The following is a 21,800-nucleotide window of genomic DNA, read 5'->3' on the forward strand; positions in this document are numbered from 1 at the left end:
GGTAATAAAGTCAAATTATTAAAAGATATTAATTGTTTATTAAGACATTAAAAATGAGTTTCACTTACTGGAATGTGTGTGTGATTTTATTTGATATGATTTTCATTTGATTGTTGTTGAGAATGACCAAATAACACTTTTATTCAAATGTCTCTGATGTTCACTGGCGCACTTTTTTTTTATTAATTGAGCATGACCCATTGGAAATTAGTGGAAAATTGCTTGGATTAAAAAAAGAAAAAGAACCCAACCTTTCAGAGGAAATGTTCTAACTTCGACAGAAAGAAGATTAATACATAACAGTTTGTAACTGCACTGTCACAAACACTGATTTAAGTTTAACCCAACCAGCATATTTAATACTCCCCCGTGTCTGTTCATAAACTTACAAACAAGAGCAAGAAAGAGGAAAGAAATGTGTAATGCGCTGGTTGAAGACCAATCCCCTCTGGCTGCAGCAGTGTTAGAGTTGCCAGAATGTTCCATCATAATTGCTTTTTGGTTGGTCAAATCACGCTTTGGGACTATGTGGGTTTGTGTCTGATGATTTCTGTTACTCTGTTTAACAAAACCAAATGAGACAGCTGTCAGCTGAGAAGAAGTGAGCAAGAAGCCAAAGTAGCAACCTCTCTTCACTTTCCGTTGAAAGAATTTACAATCAAAATGCTGTTTAAACGGGGATTTTCCTCCTCTTTATGATCATCTTTTCAGTTTTAACCCCCATTTAAGTTTAGTAGCTCAGATTACCTTTAAATACATTTAGAGGAGCACACCCTAACCAGAAAAACTGCAAAACACCGTAGGGCGATTGCTTGAGGAGGTAAAAGCCAATGTTTGTTTAGGCGACCCCTTGTGGCTTTAAAATCTCTAGTCATTTTTGGCTTTTTTTCAGGCAAACCACTATTCAAGCAGAAGATGTAACAAAGGACATACAGGAGAAGGTTTTAGCATGTGATCTGCATCTGTTATGCCCCAAGCCATAGTCTTTCCCCAAACCTAATCAAGTGGTTCTGAACTAAATCTCACCAGGACGTGACAACAACCAAAAATGATGAGTCAGCTACGGTCAAATATACACAGGAAGACACCCCTGCTTATGTGCAGTCCGGTAATCTAAGAAATACAAAATGCCAGGTCCATAACCTACAACCTTCCTAAATGCTCTGTAGCAGAAAAACGTCTTATCATCTGTGTGAAAGCCGTATTTGCCAACCTGAGAAGACTGTATGGTGTTTTATGGTGTCATTGTGATGCAACAGTTTCTGTGAGGAAGTGTCATTTTTCAGTCCAACAACACTGAGAAACAGTATTCAAAACTTTATCTCTTCTCTGAAGCACAAATTGACACATGTTTTCTATACTTACAAGGCCATGTGTGAATCCAGATTCTGAATAGTGACAGTAGGAAACAACAACGGAGGCCCAAAACTCTTCCTGCTGCTTTTTTGTGTGTGTTTTGTTCTGTTTTTGGCTCTAATTTTTCTCCACATTATAATGAACCACTACAGTGTATAACCAAAGCCCGTGTGATGTGCAGAAGCATCAGCAGAGGTCACTGTTGGATATATTTCTGATGTCAAAAAGCAGAGTGCTGTCATACTGCACAGGATTGTAAAAAGCTAATAATATGAGTAAGGTTTAAGTTTTAAATTAGAGAATAATACCGATGGAGACATCCTGTAACAATTTAAAGATTTCTTAAAAGATAGAATTTTTTTAAACTTGTACTTAATTTCCAAAAAGTTATCATTTGAAATGGAAGTGGATCAAGAAAACCATGATACAATGCTGTCTGAGGTATAATACTTGCAGTTCTTTACAGTCACTCAAGTTTTCTCGTTAATCGACTGAAGAAAAAGATGAGATTACCTGGTACCAAGAAAGTAAAAGATAAAGAATTTTGGTTCAAGAGTCAGAAGGTTTCACATCATGGTGAGCGTTAGTCTTGTTAGCTTGTTTAGTGTAATAACAATATTTAGACTGACACAGTGTAATTTTGGCTTTACATGTGTTTTTTACTCTCTCATTGTTTCCCACGCTCCTCTGCCTAGTATTGGGGTGGCAGGAACACAGGAAAGCCCCTTTACTGAACGTGTACTGTGTACTTACACGCACACACACACAAATGCATAAAACACACCCTCACTGAAACAAACACAATCCCCCGGCGCCTCTTTCCTGAGTGACGCTGCTGAAGCAAAATAACAATGACAGGGTTCAGGGTGGAGATTTGTGTGTGTGTGTGTGTGTGTGTGTGTGTGTCCTCTCATGAAGAACACACAGACACGCAAACTCAATTGAATCCCCACCCTGCTGATCACTGATTGTTTGGGTGCAGGATGGAGGTCAGAACTGGACCAGAGGAGGAGCAGTGTCTACAGAGAAGAACAGCTCAGAAGTGCTACTAGTTTCAGTCAAATCCTATGACAATGCATTTCCAATGTAATGCTGCAATTAATAAAACTAGTTAATATGTCCTATTTCCGTTCATCCCTGTCAAAAAATGTGTCACAAATATTTCTGACTTAACAGCTTGTTAAAATGAAAGAATGATTTCAAAGTTTTTACCAAAACTTGTCAATAAAGGAGTGTAAAAGATGGAAGGACCTATATTAGTTCTAACAGTCAGAAATCCACAAATGCTCTGGCTTCAAAAAGAGATCTGGTTGTCCAGAAAACAATCCTGCTTCCCTCATAAATTATGACCTCAGTTAGCGCTTTTCTGAAGATTTGAGATATTTTTATAACAACGCATTGATCGAATTGATTGCAAAAAATACACAACAAAGCTGGCAAATGAATGTCAATGATGCTAAACTTCAAAACTATGGTCCACAAATCAGTGGATGACTTCATGAGCAAGTCCATTATTCAGTCCATTGTTACAACATGAAAAATAATTGACACAAACTCCATCGTAAAATCTCCTCCATAGTAGGCCTGATATCAGCCAATGACGAAACTGCCTACAAACTGCCAACAAAAACCAAGGAAACAATAGAGGCCGTCAGGAAACACACTCTGCATACACAGTGAGGACGTAGATTGTTGGTATTCACATGTCAGCTGACCTCACCTGGACCACGTGTATCTCCCATCAGGTGGGGACAGCCAAACAGAGGTTTTACTTCTAGAGGAAGTTAAAGCATGTTCGCCCCCCCCCCCCCCCCCCCCCCCCCCCTAGCTGAACAGGAGAGAACAGAAAGGACCTACAACTGGTGGTGAAGGCAGCAGAGCACATCATCGGGATGACTCTCTACCCTCCCTCAGTGGCCAAAACCAAAAGACAGCCAGCTGTATCACATTGGACCACACCCACTCTAAACATCACCTATTCTTAACCCCGGCGTTCTGGGAAGAAAGTCAGATCAATCAAGTCCAAAACCAAAAGATTATAAAACATCTTTTTTCACTGGCAGTAAAAAGCACTGCCCCTCCTCCCCTCCTTACAGCTGTGGAGTAATAAATCTTTACCCAAAGAGCAGGAAGTGCAATTTTTAAAAACATGTCACTGTTATTCTGTATACACTACCTCACTGTGCTTACCTTTTGTCATGTTCACGCTATTGCATGTTTTTGTATTTTCATTGTTTTCATGAATAATGATGATAAAGACCTATTATATTTTAGATAACAAGTTTAAAAGGTTTTTAAATATTCGGTTTGATTTTACTCCATGTCCTATTATCTATTGTTATCTTTTTAATCTTCTTGTCTTAGGGGAATAAAACTCTAAAAATGAAAAAGTACAAGTAGTCCAAACTAAAAACTACAAAACTACAAAAACAAAGCAGTTAGGACTCAGAAATGATTAGATCCAATATACAGTTACTGTGAAAATACTGAAAGTGAGCTCTGATTTCTCTATAGAAAACAAAACTGTAAAAAATAATAAATAAATGAATAATTTAAAAAAGCTGGGTAGCCTTTTCAAGTTTATTCAACTAAAGGTCTTAAGATATGTATTGAAATCAACTCTTAGTGTGCTGTTTTACTAACATAAAACCATCTCTTTTGTCTTACTACAGCAGCCAAACAGATATGGCTTGTTGTGCCGGGAGAATTCAAACTTCAAATTCTGGAAGAAAGGAATCTGCTTCATTACTCTTTTATTAGTTTAGCTTTATTCTACTTAATTCTACTTAAGAAACAGCAACATTTCTTGTACTTTGTATACATGTACAATGCTGGTTCACACCTGCTTTAGTTACCGAGTGAAAACCAAGATTTTTGCACCCTCTTTTTACCTTCATGTTACTTTTCTTTTATTATAACTGTAATCATATTAGAAAGCGAGAACTCGTAATCCTCATTCTCTACATAATCATAGCAGTGCTTCTGTGGTTCTCTCAAGCCACCCTAAAACCTACATGGTGATTCCCCCACACTGATCTGGTACAGAACACACACTCTCCTTCTGACAGCCTTTCCCTTATTTTTTGTTATCACATTAACAGATCACAAAGCATAAAGCTTGCGTTTTGGTTTAAACCCACTTCCGGAGCAGTCAGCTTATCAGTACAGTTTCTTGCCCATGCACATGTCTAAGCAGCCCCCCCTCTCACCCGGCCCTGTCCCAGTAATGCCTCCTGACCCCATCCCTGTCCTCACCCGCTGCTCTAAACACAGATATTTACGCTGGGCCGTATTTATTTGATTTGTCTGTGCTCTGCGTGGCCATGCTGGCCAAACTATTCTCTCCATAACAGCAGAGGAGATGATTGTTTACACCAAGGTGAAATAAAAAGACAAAGCAACAGGAAATTGGACCGTCTTTCCCTAAATATCCTTTGGTTAAACTCAGCTGAAAGTATTACTGCAGTCATAGCTCCCCGTGTTTATTTCTGGTTGCACAGCCTCTGTGTGCTACACTTCCTTTCTTACTCTGTGGTGAATTGTAAAGGTTTAGCTTTATAACATACACACACAGATTGCACACAGATTTTGGCTGTTATGGGACTGTTGAGAAATCTGTTAGTGCACAAAAGAAGAATTTTTTTCATCTATATAACCACCTCAACGTCTCAGACATCTATGAATCACGGTTCCCGTGTTTAGGCTTACATACCCTCCTGGAGTCGCAGCTGACGGAGGTACAGAGGACTCTGAAGTACATTACATCGGCCTGGCTCGCTTTCTCTCGTCACCAGCATTAGGTCGTTGTAGACAAACACAGTAACCTAAAAGACATGGAGGGGGGATATTAAAAAGAGAAGAATAGGACGTTGAAAAGAAGGGGATGGAGGGCAGAAGGTGGTGAAGGGGAACAGGATGTGAGAACTGGGGGTGGGGGCGCATTACATCTCAGATGATCTCACTTTGGCTTTCCACCTTACAAAATCAGCCTGCAACCCAGTTAACTACACGTACAGCACTGAATATTTGGCAGGTTTCACCCCCTGCAGTTTCCCCCCGAATCATGTCCTAGCACAGGAAATGCAGTTCACACATACAGAGCCCTGGTCACATGTATACATCCTCCCACACGGTGGTTTGGTGTCTGAATATCAAACATGCGTCTACACTGACGTAGTCCTAAATGTATCTTTTATTAACTGAATGAGGCATTTAATGACTATAAGAAACAATGAACACCTCTGTAGTTGTTTAAAACACACATACAGTTTCAAAAAGTCAAACGAACAGAGAATGAAAGAATGAAACCGAGGAAGAAATCAAGATAAACAAGTAGAAGATAAAAGAAAAAGAAAGAGAACACCTAAATTAAGGTAAAAAGACCTCTTACGTAAGCAGGTGCAAACATGCAGCTCAACACACATAAGCTGTAATCCGTGCAGATGGGCAACATTTGAAGACAATGCTTTTGCTTTGGTGGCCTCCTCTGAGGGATAAGATAGCAGAGGGTATTTCAGATGTAGCCAGCATGTGGTTAATGTGTGTGTGTGCGTGCGTGCGTGTGTGTGTCTGTGTGTGTCTGTGTGTAAATCTGAGTGGGTGGAAGAGAATGCTAGTAAGAGTGAAAAGTAAAGGACAAAGTGCATGAAAGCAGCAGTTTTCACACAGAGAAGCACACATGTTTAGTATGTATAACATTTGCGCAAACTTGTGCACAAAATCAAATATCCACTTCAAATATTTACATTTTCCACACATACTTGCTGTCCCAAAAAGCTCAATAATTCATGCAACAATTTTGTCTGATTAAGACTTCCATCCATTTTCTTAATCTCTTATCCTTGAGCACTTATGCATTAATATCCCAGCCCACACAAACGGAGAAGCGGGCGCACCCTTTACACTTCTATGTTAAGCAGAGCGAAGCATAACGTGGAGAAAAGCCAAATGTAATGTACCTATACTGGAACGCAGGGTCTCAAACAAAAACATAACTCGCAATATACTCTTTACAGTTAAGTAAAGAATCTCATAAAACATAAATGTTCCATATAATGTTCAAGAATATACAGAACTAGCATGCTTTGTAAATCGAATAAGTTACATTTATTGATAATATATCTATCTATAATACAATACATCCTGAAAATCTGGTGATTTAATCAACTTGCATCTCTTATGTAAACGATTACAGTGAAATCCTGTTGTTTCACTTTGCACTAAATATAATGGTCCGCTTAGTCTTTGTGTTTGTCTATAGATGTTAAAGTGCTGCATGTTAGTTTGCCTCCCAGACTAAAAGAGCAAAAGCTGGAACAACACAGAGAGATCATTAAAAAAAAACAGCCTGTATAAAGTGGCAGAGTGGAGAGAAACTCCCTCTCGACAAACACTGCCTGCTAAATATTTGTTTTATCCATGACCCCAGAGAGAGTCCATTATTATACTTTGATGCCAGCAGTGGCTCCGCTTTACCGCGTATAGCTGAGATTATGTGACAGGGCCAAAGCTGAATTCAGCAGTGAAATAAGCTTTTCTTTTAGAGCCCACACAGACCTGTTTCACGTGCTTCTTTCAAATAAAACATTTGAAACACCAACTTAACACCTTAAATTTCCAAGGCATATCCACCTGTTTTTGGTGAACTAGTTTAAGGTTATTGCAGTGATGTCATCATCATCTCATCTGCGGAAACATTCAAAGCTTTTCCTTCCATGAATCTGCACTCTAATTGGGGTCATGCAAATGTGAGCCTTTTATAAGATTACATTACCAGATCAGCGATGAATATTTGGCATTTAATACGATCTTTACAGAATAACATTTCATACATATTACACAACAACATTTACAGACTATTTCTGAGACTTTACATACTTGTCACAGGGATAGGAATACTTTGAATTGATAGTATTTATAACATTTTTCAATAATGTACATTGAAAGCAACGTTTGATGCATAAAACACAATTTATCTGTCAGTCTGATCCTTGCTGCTCTCTTTCTTCATCTAGTATTGATTTTCTTGACTCATGTGGACAGCTCCAGTTCAGACAGCTCCTGCACTTCATTCCTCTCCTGAGATGTCGCTTTACACTTATACTTGCATGCTTTCACACACACATATATATATCTATATATAGATACATATACATATATAGCTATATATATATAAATATATACAAATATATATTTCGCTTAAATTCTGAATCAAGGCAGTGAGACGGCACTTTCACTTTGGCCAAATTAAAAAAACCACAAAGGAGGATGCACCAAACCAACTGAATGCTTGCCACTGGTTGGAGAGATCTTATTGTATCAGTGAAACGAAAGAGTTCTTTGAAATAGCGGCTTATGCATCTCAGAGACACCTTTAATGAAATCCTGCATAATGTTTTAGATGTTTTAATCAATAACTACATCCTTGGTCAGAACATTAAATTAAAATAAAAGCTTCAAGCGGGTGTTTTTAGGTTTGCAGACATAGACAGATTTTAATATGCATGAAAAATAATTAAATGCATTCATATGAGCACGGGCAAAAACAGACACTCTGTTTGATTGGCCCTTACCTTAAGAGAGTGGTGCTTGCTCTCATGTAGTATCATCTCTTCAGATATGATGAGTGTCCGGCTGCAGAGGTCAAGAGGCTGTAACAACAGAAAACAACAGGCTTCATGAAAAAATGAGGACGCAACATTACCGAATCGAGTTCTCATCCCATTATTCATAACCAGCCGCTTTAGGGACATTAATGCTTGTAATATTGAGGTAAATAGTACTTGTAAAGTATTTTCCTTCTGCTTAGTATTACCCTAACCTCTTAAACATATGTTGAGCATTTTTCAACATAAAATCCAAAAATATAATATTGCATCTGTCATTTGTAAGCTGAAAAGCTGCAGTACCAAATCCATTTTGGCTCCCAAATCCAATCGATCTGCTTAAAAGCAAAAGCAGGTCTTTTCTATGGAGGGAAACGCCGCTGAAACTGATTCTGTCGAGACAGAAAGCAAGTTGCAACTGAGAGGCGGTATGTGCGGTTGAGCACGACAAGACAGTGACACTTAAAATGAAATAGAATGGCAACGTGGGAGGAGGGGACTTCCTCTCAAGTCCAGGGTGTGACAGAGGCCCAATTCAACATGTGCAACATTTGAATACCGTGTGAAACAGGGTCAGGGCTGCACATTTGTATACATGACTCTATATGAAGAAAGTAACAGCACAGTCAGTGTTTTTCAGAGTGTGAAAGTTTATCGCAGCTCAAGCTAGCTAAGCCAGTTGACATGTCAGTGCAGGCGCAAGAGTTATCTCACTGCGGTCAACACACTATAACGCACATGTGAAAAACTAAGCAGTTATTAAGTGATGATGCTTCATTTGACAGAAGCTGCCTCTTTGGAGTAGCCCCACTTAGATTTGCCGTTTTATTCTGAAGAAAGTGGATTTTGGAAGTAAGTGTTGAATTGGTTGCACAGAACTTTGACACTCTTTGATCCAAAATGTGTACAGAAAACATCTGCCTGACATCTCATACGGTAACACTACCGCTGTTAGTGCTATTGCCTAAAGACAGAAAAAAATATGTAGATCGAGTCTGTGTTACGTGTGAAAAGCTCACGGATGACTTGCAAAACACGAGAACCTCAGACATGAAGGTCAACATATTTCCTAACTGCAAACCTGAAATGTCTTGTTTCCTTTTGACACAAATGCGGAAGGGGAAATAAATCATATTCATCATACTTGGACAGCTTGTGAAAACTGTTTTTCAGAGTATCTCAGTGGCCTGTTTCGTTTGATACCACAGAACAGGTGCATCCACAGCTCAAGTCCAGACTGGGGCCTCTGCATATCATTCTCTGCCCAGTCCCTGCATATCTGGTCTTATACTCTCTACTGAAACAATGATAGCAGCAGATCATTCAAAAATTAGATCTATTCACTCTTTTGCCTTGGGTTCAAACGACTATAGATTGGTTCAGTAAAATCTCACTCTCGGCAGTAAGTATAAGTAGAACAGCAGGACTTCAGTGTATATAATACAGTGTCCAGTAAAACGTAGACAAAGAATAACAAACGATACGACCAAATCAAGATGTACAGGCACATAAAAAATGGTGTACCTGAACAAAGATGGGGAAGATAAGGATCTTGGGCGCCACTTTAACATATCCATAATTTGCGTGCGGAGCATGTGATCGGACAATGGTACAGTTCTGGTAGTTGGCGAAATTGGCATTCTGCTGTTGGTAGCTGGCTGCATTAGAGGAGGCAGGAGGCGCCTTTGATGTCTTCGAATTGTTAGATCGACGTAGGAAGCCGGTACGGCTGGAGAGACCAACACCGCCACCGCCGCCGCTGCCTCCGCCACCACCAACTCCACCCATACCTCCAGAAAAAGCACCACTCTGCGGCTGAGGAACAGGAGCCTGTCGGGTGGGGATTAACCTCGCAGCTGTGGGGCAAAAAAGAAAGTGAAGACACAGATTATGAACAGTACTTAAGATCGATACTGTTCCAAATATGATCCTATCTATGAAGGGTAAGATGGCGCTGGCAAGGCTGGCAGCCTTAATCCAATTTCACTCAGGATGAATAAAGTATTATCAATCAGTCAATCAATCCTCAATATGAAGATTGACAATGAAGGGAGTGCAAGAATGGAGACAGCAAGATTGTTCTGTTCGAAACAAACAAAATCCAACAAGAAGCACAAGAATATAATGCAAAGAAATAAGTAATGTAGAAAACATATTTTGGAGCAATTGTCCTTTAATACTTTAGTTTGAGGCTGTTAGGTTGCCTTCTACAATAGAAGCTGATCTACAAACTCAGTAGACCACTTAACAAAACAGTCATTTAATTTAAACAGGTATTAATATTATATACAGTACGCGACTTACCTAATGTACCCTGCTTGTCTGAGTAAACGGGCCTCAAGATCTGAAAGCAGAATAATATGAGATTAACATAAAATTACAATCTAAATAAAACAAAAATGAAAATGTTAACATTCTAAACATGAATCTAGACATGCAAGAGCAATGACAAAGGTTAATGTATTAAATCTGATCTTAACTTTCTACCGACACTGATACTGATGATGATGATGATGATGATGATGATGATGATGCAACAAGACATATTTATAAAAAGATCAACTGTCATTTTAAAAAAAAATTCTGTATACTTCACTATGAAATGCGGTTCTTTACCATATTTATTCCATACTCTTTGTCTTTGCTGTTTTGTGTGTGTGTGTGTGTGTGTGTGTGTGTGTGTGTGTGTGTGTGTGTGTGTGTGTGTGTGTGTGTGTGTGTGTGCGCGCCTTGGGTTTTCGTCTCTTTTTCTTTGACTATCCAGTCTCTGCATCTCTGCATTTTCATTTTTTTGTTTGTTTCTTGCATGGCATTCGGTTTAGTTTCTAGGACACTTTTGAGCCCATTTGAATTTTAGGCTGGACCCACCGAGGCAGTAATGGTTTCTGCTTGTCATAACATATCACAATCTAGTGAGGGTGCAGGGCTAGGAATCTGCGGGTGGAGAGGGATTTGGAAAGTCCCAAAATGTTCATATAATATATATATATATATATATATATATATATATATATATATATATGCCATTATTGCACTTTTCTGCCTGTTTATTTGGATAACTATTTCATTTTCTTTAGTGCTGGTTTTCAAAGCGCCTTCTTTGTATCTGTGTGGTATGCCACTAACATGACCCATTTCCACAGGGCTTTTAGTATATTTAGCAAGGCCAAAACAGAATCCCCTCAGTCTCTGCCTCCTTTGTTTGAGATACAAGTTGCAGCTATTTGTAAGGGAGGCCAGCTTCACTGTGCTGGCATGTTCCTGTTTTGCCTGAAGCTGAAGTCTCTTCCTTCAATATGCCTATAATTTTTCTGAATTTGCCTGCCTTCCCTCCCTTATAATTTGGTAATTTGGTACCACTGCCATTAACTGAACCTAGATCTGAAAAAGACAAAGGTGCATACCTCATGACGTAGCCACACACAGATTACTCACTCACACACACACACACACACACAGAGCTTTGTGTTGGCAGACTCACAAACAAGGACACACAGAGACTCTACGTGTTTGCACCAGTTGCATACAGTTAGTTAGTTTTGTGTAAGCTGAGCAACCATTAAGATACTTAGATTCATATCAGGAAAAGAAAGTCTCAAACCCATTCTGAATCTAGTTAGTGGGTTAGTATTGTACGGTTAGCTTAGGAATTCAGATCAGTCTTTTTGATTTGTTGACTTGCTTTATTTTGTTTTCATGATGAAAGCTTTTACCTCATATACAAGATCACTGAATGCAAAAAAAAGCATGCTTAACAAATGTATTAGACCACCTGTCATAAAAACAAGGAAACTTTCAACAAAATTTTGTTTGAAACTGTTATTTGTAATCAGATAACAAAATGCCAGCGCACTGGACTTCTCTCAGGAGTCAGAAATGAAGCATAACTTTTGACCACTAAAACTAATTTTTCTGCGCAGAAATCCAAGTAGATATCTATAATTTGACATCTTAATCAAAAAATAATCATGAGCTTTACAATTTTTTCTGTTCTTTGAAAAATGCTAATTTTGAAAATGTATGGATAACTATTGGATAAATATTGAACTGTTATTATAAACATTAAAAATGTACATTTTATATAAAGAGTTTGTGCATACTGGTGAATTAGCATTACAGAAATCAAAACAATTTTGGTCAATTTCAACACTGTTAACACAGCACAGCTGTGGCATAAATGTTATTATTGGGTGGTGGTCTAATAAATCTGTTAAGCACTATAAAGTGCATGCTGTATAAAATGTCATATACATGTCCTAATGTTCATGTACATGCATGTTATACAGACACTGGATATTATGTTGAAATATGTGTTTCCTTCTTCTTTCTTTCTCCTTCCTAAATGCAAGCACTATTTGATTTTAAAGAACTGCTTTGAAATTCTTGTGTCTAGAGAAAATCTGCTAGATAAATTAATTGAGGCATATATATGCATAGTTTCTCTAATATGAACCATGTCTGGCACAATGTAAGAAAGAAATACAGCAAAAGTTCCCCCATAATACAGGCATATAATGTTATTACCAGCTCTATTTTTATATGCTGTTTTATCCTCTTGGTTTTCAGTCTATTGCTCCATATTTACATGACAGTGAACTATATGCACAGTATGTAGTGTTCACGACATGTTATAAAGCACAAATCAGTGAGACAGCAGTAACCCAAATGGCCCAGACATACTGTACATACAGTCCATCTATCTATCAGCACCAGGGATGTAAGGTAAGGAGACATATCTAGGATGAGCCACCATATGACCATGGTGAGGATGAGGAGGACGGAGAAGATGATGAAGATGCAGCCCACCACCACTCTGCGGTACCTGGCTTCCAGGGTTGATGGGTGCCAGGATGATATAGTTATCCCCGTTGGATGCCTTCACTCTAGTTCCTTTCAGAGTGGCAGTGTGAGGATGGTGGAGGTGCCGCGGCTTCCCGTCCAGCTCCTCGGCCGACCCTCCCTGGGCCCCCCACGCCAGGGTCCCCATGCCTACACCGCCGCTATTTCCAGCTTCAGAGCCGTTCACCAGTAGCCTGCGTGCGGCAGTGGCACGGTGGTGGGCTGGGAGTGGCGGCACAGCTGGGGGGGTTTTACTTGTGCTGACATCTGGTACACGTCTACGGGTGGGCGGTGACGGGGCATCATAGTTTGAGGTGGAGGGTTTGTAGGAGGGTCGGTGGATGAGACCCTCAAAACTAGGTTTAGCTGAAGGACCAGTTCGCCACACTACCACTGTGATTTCATTGGCGCTGTTCCTGAAACAAAGCAAAGTAACGATGGTTAAGAAAAGCCAGACAAGTGGAATTTACATGCCTCAATTTGCACGGCAAAATGAATTATATCTATAATATACATTAAAAGTCAAAAACAAAAACATCTGGATGAAAAGCAACCCTGAAACCACACATTTAATACGCATTAAAACCAGACTCTTTGATACTTACTGCATGTCTGTAAAAAATAGATTCCAATACAGAAATAAACCTACTTTAATTCATTCTGTTTTTAAACTGCATCACTGTAGGAATGAGACAGCTCATCGAAAAGCAAACAGAGGATCAAACCCTTAAAAGTTTAACTAAGATTATGCTGTTGAGTGCTGATAAATCACTGACTTCATAACGTGTAATTGCAGAGCTATTCCCACATCGCTTCAGTGTAAATGGATTTCCTTTTGGTTTCTGACAATCTCAGCTTCTGAAATGAAAGCCCTGTAAACACCACAGGCTTAGCTTAGGGGGCCTCTTAAACTGATCTGTAACTCAATTTGGATACAACAATTATCTCTGAAAACCTCTAAACCTCTCTAATAACTTCCCTAATTTTCATCCTAGAGATGTGGATATGCACATGAAAAGTTATTCTGCAACATTTAGTTGCCAATAAGCCTGTTTTTGTTTGTGTTGTTTTTACCTTATAGCATGGGCTAAGTCCACACACTTCCACTGCTCCACTGGCTGACCATTTAGCTGCAGGAGAGTGTCCAGCTGCTGCAGACCAGCCTGATCTGCTGGACCCCCTGTCAAAGTAAAAAGATGGAAACAAAAAGTTTGCATCATTGCACACTCTCAAGAACCATTAACACACACCAGAGCTGTAGCTTGTATTTTATGTGCAAGTTTGTTTCTTTAGCCTTCGAGATTCATAATGGCAAATCCCTGCAGGGCATAAGCAATAAAATCATGACCACACGTCAAAATGCTTGTTTTGAAAACTTTTCACACATTATTAGCTTGGGACACAGCATCTTAATTAAAGACATGACAACTGGGAAGAGACTTCCCAACATGGGGGCTTAACTCAAAGGTATCTATCTGACAGACAGCCTTGCTCTCAACTGCCGCACTCTACCGACTGAGCTGAACATGTTATAAATCACAAATCAGTGAGACAGCAGTAACCCAAATGGCCCAGACATACTGTACATACAGTCCATCTATCTATCAGCACCAGGGATGTAAGGTAAGGAGACATATCTAGGATGAGCCACCATATGACCATGGTGAGGATGAGGAGGACGGAGAAGATGATGAAGATGCAGCCCACCACCACTCTGCGGTACCTGGCTTCCAGGGTTGATGGGTGCCAGGATGATATAGTTATCCCCGTTGGATGCCTTCACTCTAGTTCCTTTCAGAGTGGCAGTGTGAGGATGGTGGAAGTTTATCTACTGCCACACTCAACCGACTGAGCTGGTAATAGTGGTCATTTTACGAGCCCCCCCACCCCACACACTGATGATGTAACTTCAAATGCATCACGTAATTATGACATACCAAATTAAAAGGGCAATCTGATATCTTAAGGGGGCATACTAATAGAAAATGTCAATAGCAGTTGAGTCATCAGCTGACCAGACCTTTGCTTCCCTGCCCTCTTTCCCCACATTTCTCTTCTCTCTCCACGGCGCTATTGAATAAAGGCAACATGCCAGAAAAGGGGGAGAGATGTCAAACTCAGGTCAATCAATGGGACACAAAGGCAAACAGAGTATTTATACAGCAAATGTAAAATGGAACAGAGGAAAACACCAAGCCATTTCTGACTCAAGAAGGCCCCTGTCTTGACATATACAATTTATAGTATGTTGTTTAGCACTACACTGTTTTGGCATATCCTCATGTTATACAAATACTATTAAAAACAGAAATCTGTCATTGGCAGTCAGCGAGAAAAACATGGAAAAACCTCAGATTCTGATGTTGAATCAAACCCGTCCATCAAAAATATAAAAGGCAGGCTCAAAGAAAAGTGCAGCGCTGTTTTGTCATGTTTCCGAGTATTTAAAGACCCACAGTTTGAACAATGGATCCTTTAGGAACAGTTGGGTTTCATGTATCTAACAACGTGCGTGTAAAACTTGCCTGGATCAACAGCCTGTACCCTCACAGGAGAATCCGAGCAGATGGTGAATCCGTATCCATCCTTTCCTCGAAGGATGGTCACCTGCAGAAAACACGCACACACACCATGAGCATTTTGTGATACGGTGATAGGAAATCACTCTCTCCCCTGCTACCTGAGAAACGAAAAGTAGCACGTAAGCAAAATGATCAACTTCCTTCCTCGCTACGGGACAATTGGATTTATGATTTGTATTCTGCTTCTACTTCCTGCTAAAACTGTCTTGACAGCAGATTCCCATTGAAGCCAATTAGCTGAGTTAGTGGGAAAAACAACTGTTGAGATAAAAAGATTCTTTGTCCATTAGCTGAGGGAAAGGGGAAAAAACAGTCAGACTGCCAATTAACTTAACATTTAGCCAGATTTTATATACGCAGTGTACAGAGGCAGCTGATAAAGACTTTAATTTCCCCCCCATTAATGTAAAAAGTTAGTTTTATATTGCAAAAAATAGGTCCAAAAAAGTCAATACAACAGGAAGTTCATGAATAATCACTACAACCTATTTCATATCGAGTTCGATTTAACCTTTGATCCTTTGATGGTGCTGGTAAGAACTGTGTTGTGCTCTATAGCTATTTGTAGGGTTTTAATTCTGCAAATGAATAAATAAACATGAACATTTCAAATAATCGATACGAAGTGATTTTACTGGAATATGTTGTCCAATCAGGTTTGCAGAGTAGAGTAGAGAGGACCAATATTTGTCCATTGAAAAGTATCACATACGCACACAGGCACAAATGCTGATGGATCTTTCACATTGTCTGTCTGTCTCTTGTGTTGCCAAACATTCAAATACCTGCACCCGAAAGCCTGAGCCAAAGTCAACAAAGTTCCATCCAAAACATCTCACTTTCCATGTCATCTGCTGAAAACCGGGGGGCCCAAAACACACAGACATCCCCGCTCGCTCGCCCTTTCTTTCTTTTTTTTATTCCTACAGCAGAGCAAACATGTACATGCTCCTAAATTACAAAGTCTGCCCATGAGCGAGATGCAGCAACTTGTAGAAATACACTGATTATTCAGGGGCCCGAAGCTCGGCACGACCCTGAAATGTCGACTACCATTGCGGTTTCATATAGTCCACCGATTTTATGCCTCGTGTCACCATATTCCTTTAACCTTGAGTCACTTTAATCTGTCCCCTCCAAAAATACACTGCTACAAAAAAGACTTTCATGCCACGGACAAATACGGCGGACTTTGTCGCTGCCCTAAAAAGAAAAAAAAGCAAATGTGACTGATGCACAGTTTTGTACACGTTTCACTAATGTGCCAAACATTCAATCTTTTAGTTGTTGTCCTTCCTCAGTAACTGAAAAATACAAAACACTCGCCTTTGGAGCATCCATAAACTATGTAATTGGGATTAGGAGAAGGAGAATATGTCAGTGCAACCTACAAAAAACACTGACACGTTTAAACTGGTAGACTAATGACTGCATATCTTCACTGGCGACTGTGACAACGGTTAAGATAAGTTCTTAAACTAAACTTAATTCAGTGCTTTGTGTGTGTAGGTCTATATTTTTGTAGGAAGACAGCAATCAAATTCAATCAAAATCAGTTAAAAACTGAAAAAGAAACCATCTCTCTTCACCTAAACCAGGATTTGTTTTGTTTTTTACAAAAACACTATGAAAGGGGATAAAACGGATCACAAACTAAGCGACAAAAAGAGGAACAGCTGGTCTGAAGTAAAGCATTTCCCTGGAATTTAAGACAAACAACAAACCACCAATAAACACTTTGAAAGAGCAGAAACCGAATACGTGACAGAAATCTGAGAAAAGCAAAGAATGGGACTGACAATGGAGAGAAGTGCGGCACAGACTGCCAGTCTGCTGTCTCATCTATCCCTTTCTATCTCTTCCTTGTTCAGATACTTGTCCTTTTTAAGCGAGCTCTCAGAGCTGCCTAATTTGGATTGATTCATCCAGAATCCATAGCCTTTACAGCGTTAATTAAATTTGTAAGCATAGCCGAGTCCAATCACTTGGACTACCTCTGGTCTGTTTTAGAAAGCCGTCTGATGTCCTTTTTTTTCCACTTCTAAATTAAATCAGGAGGATTATTTTTAGAAAAGAGGAGCCTGGAAATAATCCATCAATGATTTTTCATATTTTGCTCCATCAATCACGAGACGTATTAGTGAGATAAATGAAGAAAAATGAATGGGACATGCTGCCAGCATGCATTAAATATTTAAATTGTATAAGCAGGGCTTTACTGATGAATTAATAACAATCATAATGAGTAAGGACTAGAATAAAAAGTAAGATTTTAAGTTAGTTGTAACAAACTTAAATGAACCCAGCAGAAGAGTGCTCATGCATGTGCTTTTCTTTTTTTTCACTCATCCTTGCGTGACCCACAATCACCATCAATATAGATCTGATGATAGCACAACTTTTGTTTCTCATTTCATTATTTTTAATGAAAATGAATATCAACTTTGTCCTTTCAAAAGCCTTTTTTCCCAACTCCTTGTCTTTTTATTGTTTTCAAACAGGTGTGAATGATTCAAATCATTTGCAAAGTTTTATTACTAACGCCTTTATTTTACAGCCCTAACATTTAGTTGGAAACAGTTTTGTCTTGTTTACTTCCAACAGTGCAGGAGAAGAGTTAAGTAAATAAAACTTACCAATCACATACGGCTGGACACTGTTATCTGGGTCAGTATGTTCACTGACTAAAGAAAGCAAAACGCACCCACACCCTTATCTGACTAACGTCTCGCTGAATTTTCATCATGTAAGCACATCTGATTGACTAATTTTGATCTGTATGTTAAATGTGTACCAAAAGTGTCAGTTCATATCGTTCTAAATATGTGTCTCCTGGGTCTCTTACCTCAAGAAAAACACCCCCGCCCACCCCCACACCACCATACCACCTGCATTTGCTCGCAGGCAGTTATTCTTCTGCTGGCATGTAGCTGGAAGTGCATTTTCTTTTTTTATCAGCGTGCCAACAAGGATGTTTCCACTTCAATATTTTATATTCTGCTTCTGTGTTAGAAAGATCAAAAACTATCTACGCTGCTGGAGTGTTATAATTCTGGGAACTTTATTCATCTGTTGCAGATAAATTATGAAAGCGCTGTTCCAAGATCAGAACTATTAAAACTGTTAACTCGGGTTTCACTCACACACACAGGTTGCAACCGTGCAGCTAAAGCACTCCCCATTCCCACTCCCTCTTCCACCACCGCCTTCCCTTTCTCTCACTTCTGTAACTTGAACTCAGACACACCTGAGGCAGCCTACATCCGATGCACAGGTGACACAGCCCGTGGATGGTGTGTATTACACCACCTCCTCTTCCTCCTCCCTCTCCTGTGTTCAAGTCCGCAGCCAATACACACACACTACGACGGTGACTCTCCACCTGGCCAGCACTCCTGCAGCCCGAGTATCGCCAAAGTTTCCTTTGTGCCGCTGAGCTTGTTCTCCTGGGGCTTTGCTCCGATGGCTGGGTGGACTTTAGGGTGTTATGGATCATCTTGGTGGTGACAGCTGCCCAGGCAGAGGCTGTAGGGAATTTAGTATTGAAGTGTGCCCAGGTGACAGTCCAGTTGAGGTGGCTTTAGGTGGCAAGAGTGTCCCTCACCTCGCTGGGTAACAAACAGGAATCTGTGGAAGAGAAATGCTCCTTGGATACTTCGGGCGTTCACGCTGCACCAGCTTTTCCGTAAATGAGTCTCAGTTTCCCCGTCCTCTTTGCAAAAACACTGCCACTGACCTCCAAACTCAAAATGTATTATTATTCTGACTCCAGTCATCTGTGCAGAATCATCTTTTTTTGCCTCTCTTTGTACCTACAATTTCATGCCAACCTCAGCTTCATGTGTTTGACTTCCCTTTCTCACTCAAAACCTTCCTCTTTTCATCTCTCTTCTTTCTTCTTCCATCTGTTGTATCCTGCACCACGCGGCCCAGCTCCTCGCCCTGTGGCCTGAACAGCAGAAGTTGCAGCAGTGCCTGAGATCAGCTGTGTGAGTGTGTGACGGCGTCATGTAGGCGAGACTGGCGCTGGCTCAGCCCGCTCAGGCCACACTGTAGCTCCTGGCAGGGGCGCTCATGGGAACTCTTCAACAGCAGAAGAATAGGAGGAAGTGCCTCCCACCGCCACCCCCCTCCGCACACATACACACATGCACTTATGCATACCTCGCCACCCTGCTGCTTGAACAGCTTTGTGTGTCTGCCCCCGATAAGGCCAGTTTGTTTCCTGAGTCGACACTGTGAGGTTGTGAAAGGTGCTATAGAACTGTCCCTTGTAAATACTGTATATACTCTGCAGTGACTAATGCAGGCAGCGCGAGTGAGACATGTATGAATAAGACCGTGAAAGGCAGGACTTTTAATAGGCCGGGCCTGAGCCTGCAGTTGTCGCAGAGTTAAACTCGGACCACATGTGGACTGTAAACGGAAACGTGTCTGATTGCGCTCCACTTTTGCGTGTTACCAATTTTAATGACCTCATTTCCCGGCAAAACACACAAAATACAACGACAGCACTGTTGTTTAGGGACAAGCTTCACTCTCGCGCCTCAATCAAACTTCGCACCTCATCGGACTCTTTCCACCGTACTTTTTTTCCCCATACTCCCCAACCTCCGTCCAGACATTCTGCTTGTTTGTTATGTTTTCGACTTCCACATTTCCTCTGCTTTTCCTTTCAGTCGCTCCCCACTCGGCTCCAAGCACACGGTACGGAAATTCGCAGGTCTGAGAATTCCGAACAATCTCCCCTCCTGCTCCAGCTATCCAAGCTTTGCTTCTGTTTTTGTTTTAAATATCTGTATATCTGAGAGAGAGGTGGTCAGCTGCAAAATAACAACAAAAAACGCCTGAATAGCAGCGGAGGGAAAAAACCTGTTAAATCACGACTGCGACAAAGGCTGTCTAACCCTTTACAGCCCCTTTAATTCCCAGCTTGCTGCTTTTTCTTTTTAATCGTCTGAATATCTGGCTCGAGGAAAGAAACACGGACAGAAAACGAGCGGGGTGAAAGAGGAGTGCTGCTGCATTAGTCTGTACAGTGTTAATAAAGTGGCAGAAAAGGCCATTGTTTTAAGATCCCTTCATGCCAATAGTGATGGCAGCTTTTCCCTGTTTGCCTTTTGAAAAGGGCGAGGGTTACCCGTCAAGCACACAAAAACACTTTCTCTTTCTTTCACGCTGCGCTGTTCACCTCTAAATAGGCAGAAGGACGGATTAGAGGGACAGAAGAAAAGGAGAGAAGAAAGCCGGTCTTAGCGAGAAAAGTGAAAGAAAAGTTTGAAAAGCTTGTCTCGGAGCCAGACAAGGCCAATCTGTTTTTTTAGTAGTGTGGGATCTCTCTCCCTCCTTCTGCCTCTCTCTTTCTGACCTGAATAAACAGCTATCAAAGGAAGAGACGTCTTCTGAGCCAGTGAACACACGATGGGTCTAAGACCGAGTTCAAGGTCACAGCTCGAGTTGCATTTAAAATTCAAACAGTGGAAGTTTGGCATGCAGAGTCATAGGTGCAACTATAGTTACAACATTTTGAGGGTGACACTGTGCATAATATGAGAGATAAAGAGCAAGTCAACCCTGAATGCAGCAGGCCAATGAACTTCAAATTGTTTATTTACTGTATGTTTAGGGGAGAAACTACACAGGAACAAGGTAAAAACTTTCAAGTAGCTAGTGCAGATGCCATCATGAAACTTCCCCAGCAGATTATTTATGTTATGACAACGCATTTTTTAAAATAAAGCACATACAGTATATTTATGCAGTAAATGCGCACTGCATTATGGATGTTTTCTTTCCACTAGTCTGAAAACCAGATCTCAAAACTAACAAAAACACGTTTTTCTCTGCAGTGCACCACCTTAAATCGATCAGTTACTCACATCATCTGTTTGAACTGTAAAGTCAAAGAACAAGTGGCGAATTGCAGATATATATGTCTCACACGTTTAAGTGATGGGACTACATGAAATCTAAGGGGATCAGCAAAGTGATCACAGTTCTTACTTTTAATGTCACTACACTTGAATTGAAGTGGAAGACTGCTCTGCTCATCAGAAGCAATTTTAGGGGTTGAGGCACAGACAGTTTGCTCTTCCCCCTGAAACATAGCAGGACAGGGTTGCTTCTTTCAGATTAACAAAAGTTGGAAAGTATAGGAAAGAACAACGATAAGCTCAGCACCTTGCGGAGAAGAGAGGAAGGTTAAGAGCAGCCAAGTCCCAAAATACTCACAAAAGAATATTTCCTGGCAATGAATCCAGCCATTCTTCTTTTTTTTTTCAAAGACACAATCCAAAAGAAGAAAAAAATAAACTCTTTCTCATCTATTCAGCTCACCTCACCCTTCCTGTCCATCCTTTGCAACAGACAAAAGTGTCAGACCCATTTGCACAGAGACGGTTTAAAAGCTAATGGTAGC

At 40.3% G+C, this 21,800-nt stretch overlaps 1 protein-coding gene across 7 annotated transcripts in view; it reads right to left on the reverse strand.

The window, feature by feature from the left end:
* The window catches only part of rgs3a (regulator of G protein signaling 3a), a gene marked incomplete at its 5' end in the record, with an annotated part of 156,352 nt that overhangs the window by 76,951 nt on the left and 57,601 nt on the right, over positions 1 to 21,800 (reverse strand). For 5 of the 7 annotated variants that reach the window (XM_080875367.1, XM_080875371.1, XM_080875374.1 and 2 more), the window contains 7 exons: positions 5,069 to 5,180; positions 7,929 to 8,006; positions 9,486 to 9,817; positions 10,266 to 10,305; positions 12,784 to 13,216; positions 13,875 to 13,980; positions 15,326 to 15,407. In XM_080875367.1, coding sequence (XP_080731493.1) covers positions 5,069 to 5,180; positions 7,929 to 8,006; positions 9,486 to 9,817; positions 10,266 to 10,305; positions 12,784 to 13,216; positions 13,875 to 13,980; positions 15,326 to 15,407 — 1,183 coding nt within the window. Of the gene's footprint in view, positions 1 to 5,068; positions 5,181 to 7,928; positions 8,007 to 8,264; positions 8,289 to 9,485; positions 9,818 to 10,265; positions 10,306 to 12,783; positions 13,217 to 13,874; positions 13,981 to 15,325; positions 15,408 to 18,629; positions 19,423 to 21,800 lie in introns of those variants that run through there. The other 2 variants (XM_080875372.1, XM_080875376.1) reach the window with 2 other exon arrangements.

Source organism: Rhamphochromis sp. 'chilingali' (genome assembly GCF_963969265.1).
Source record: "Rhamphochromis sp. 'chilingali' genome assembly, chromosome: 2".
In the NCBI taxonomy this organism is placed as follows: Eukaryota; Metazoa; Chordata; class Actinopteri; order Cichliformes; family Cichlidae; genus Rhamphochromis; species Rhamphochromis sp. 'chilingali'.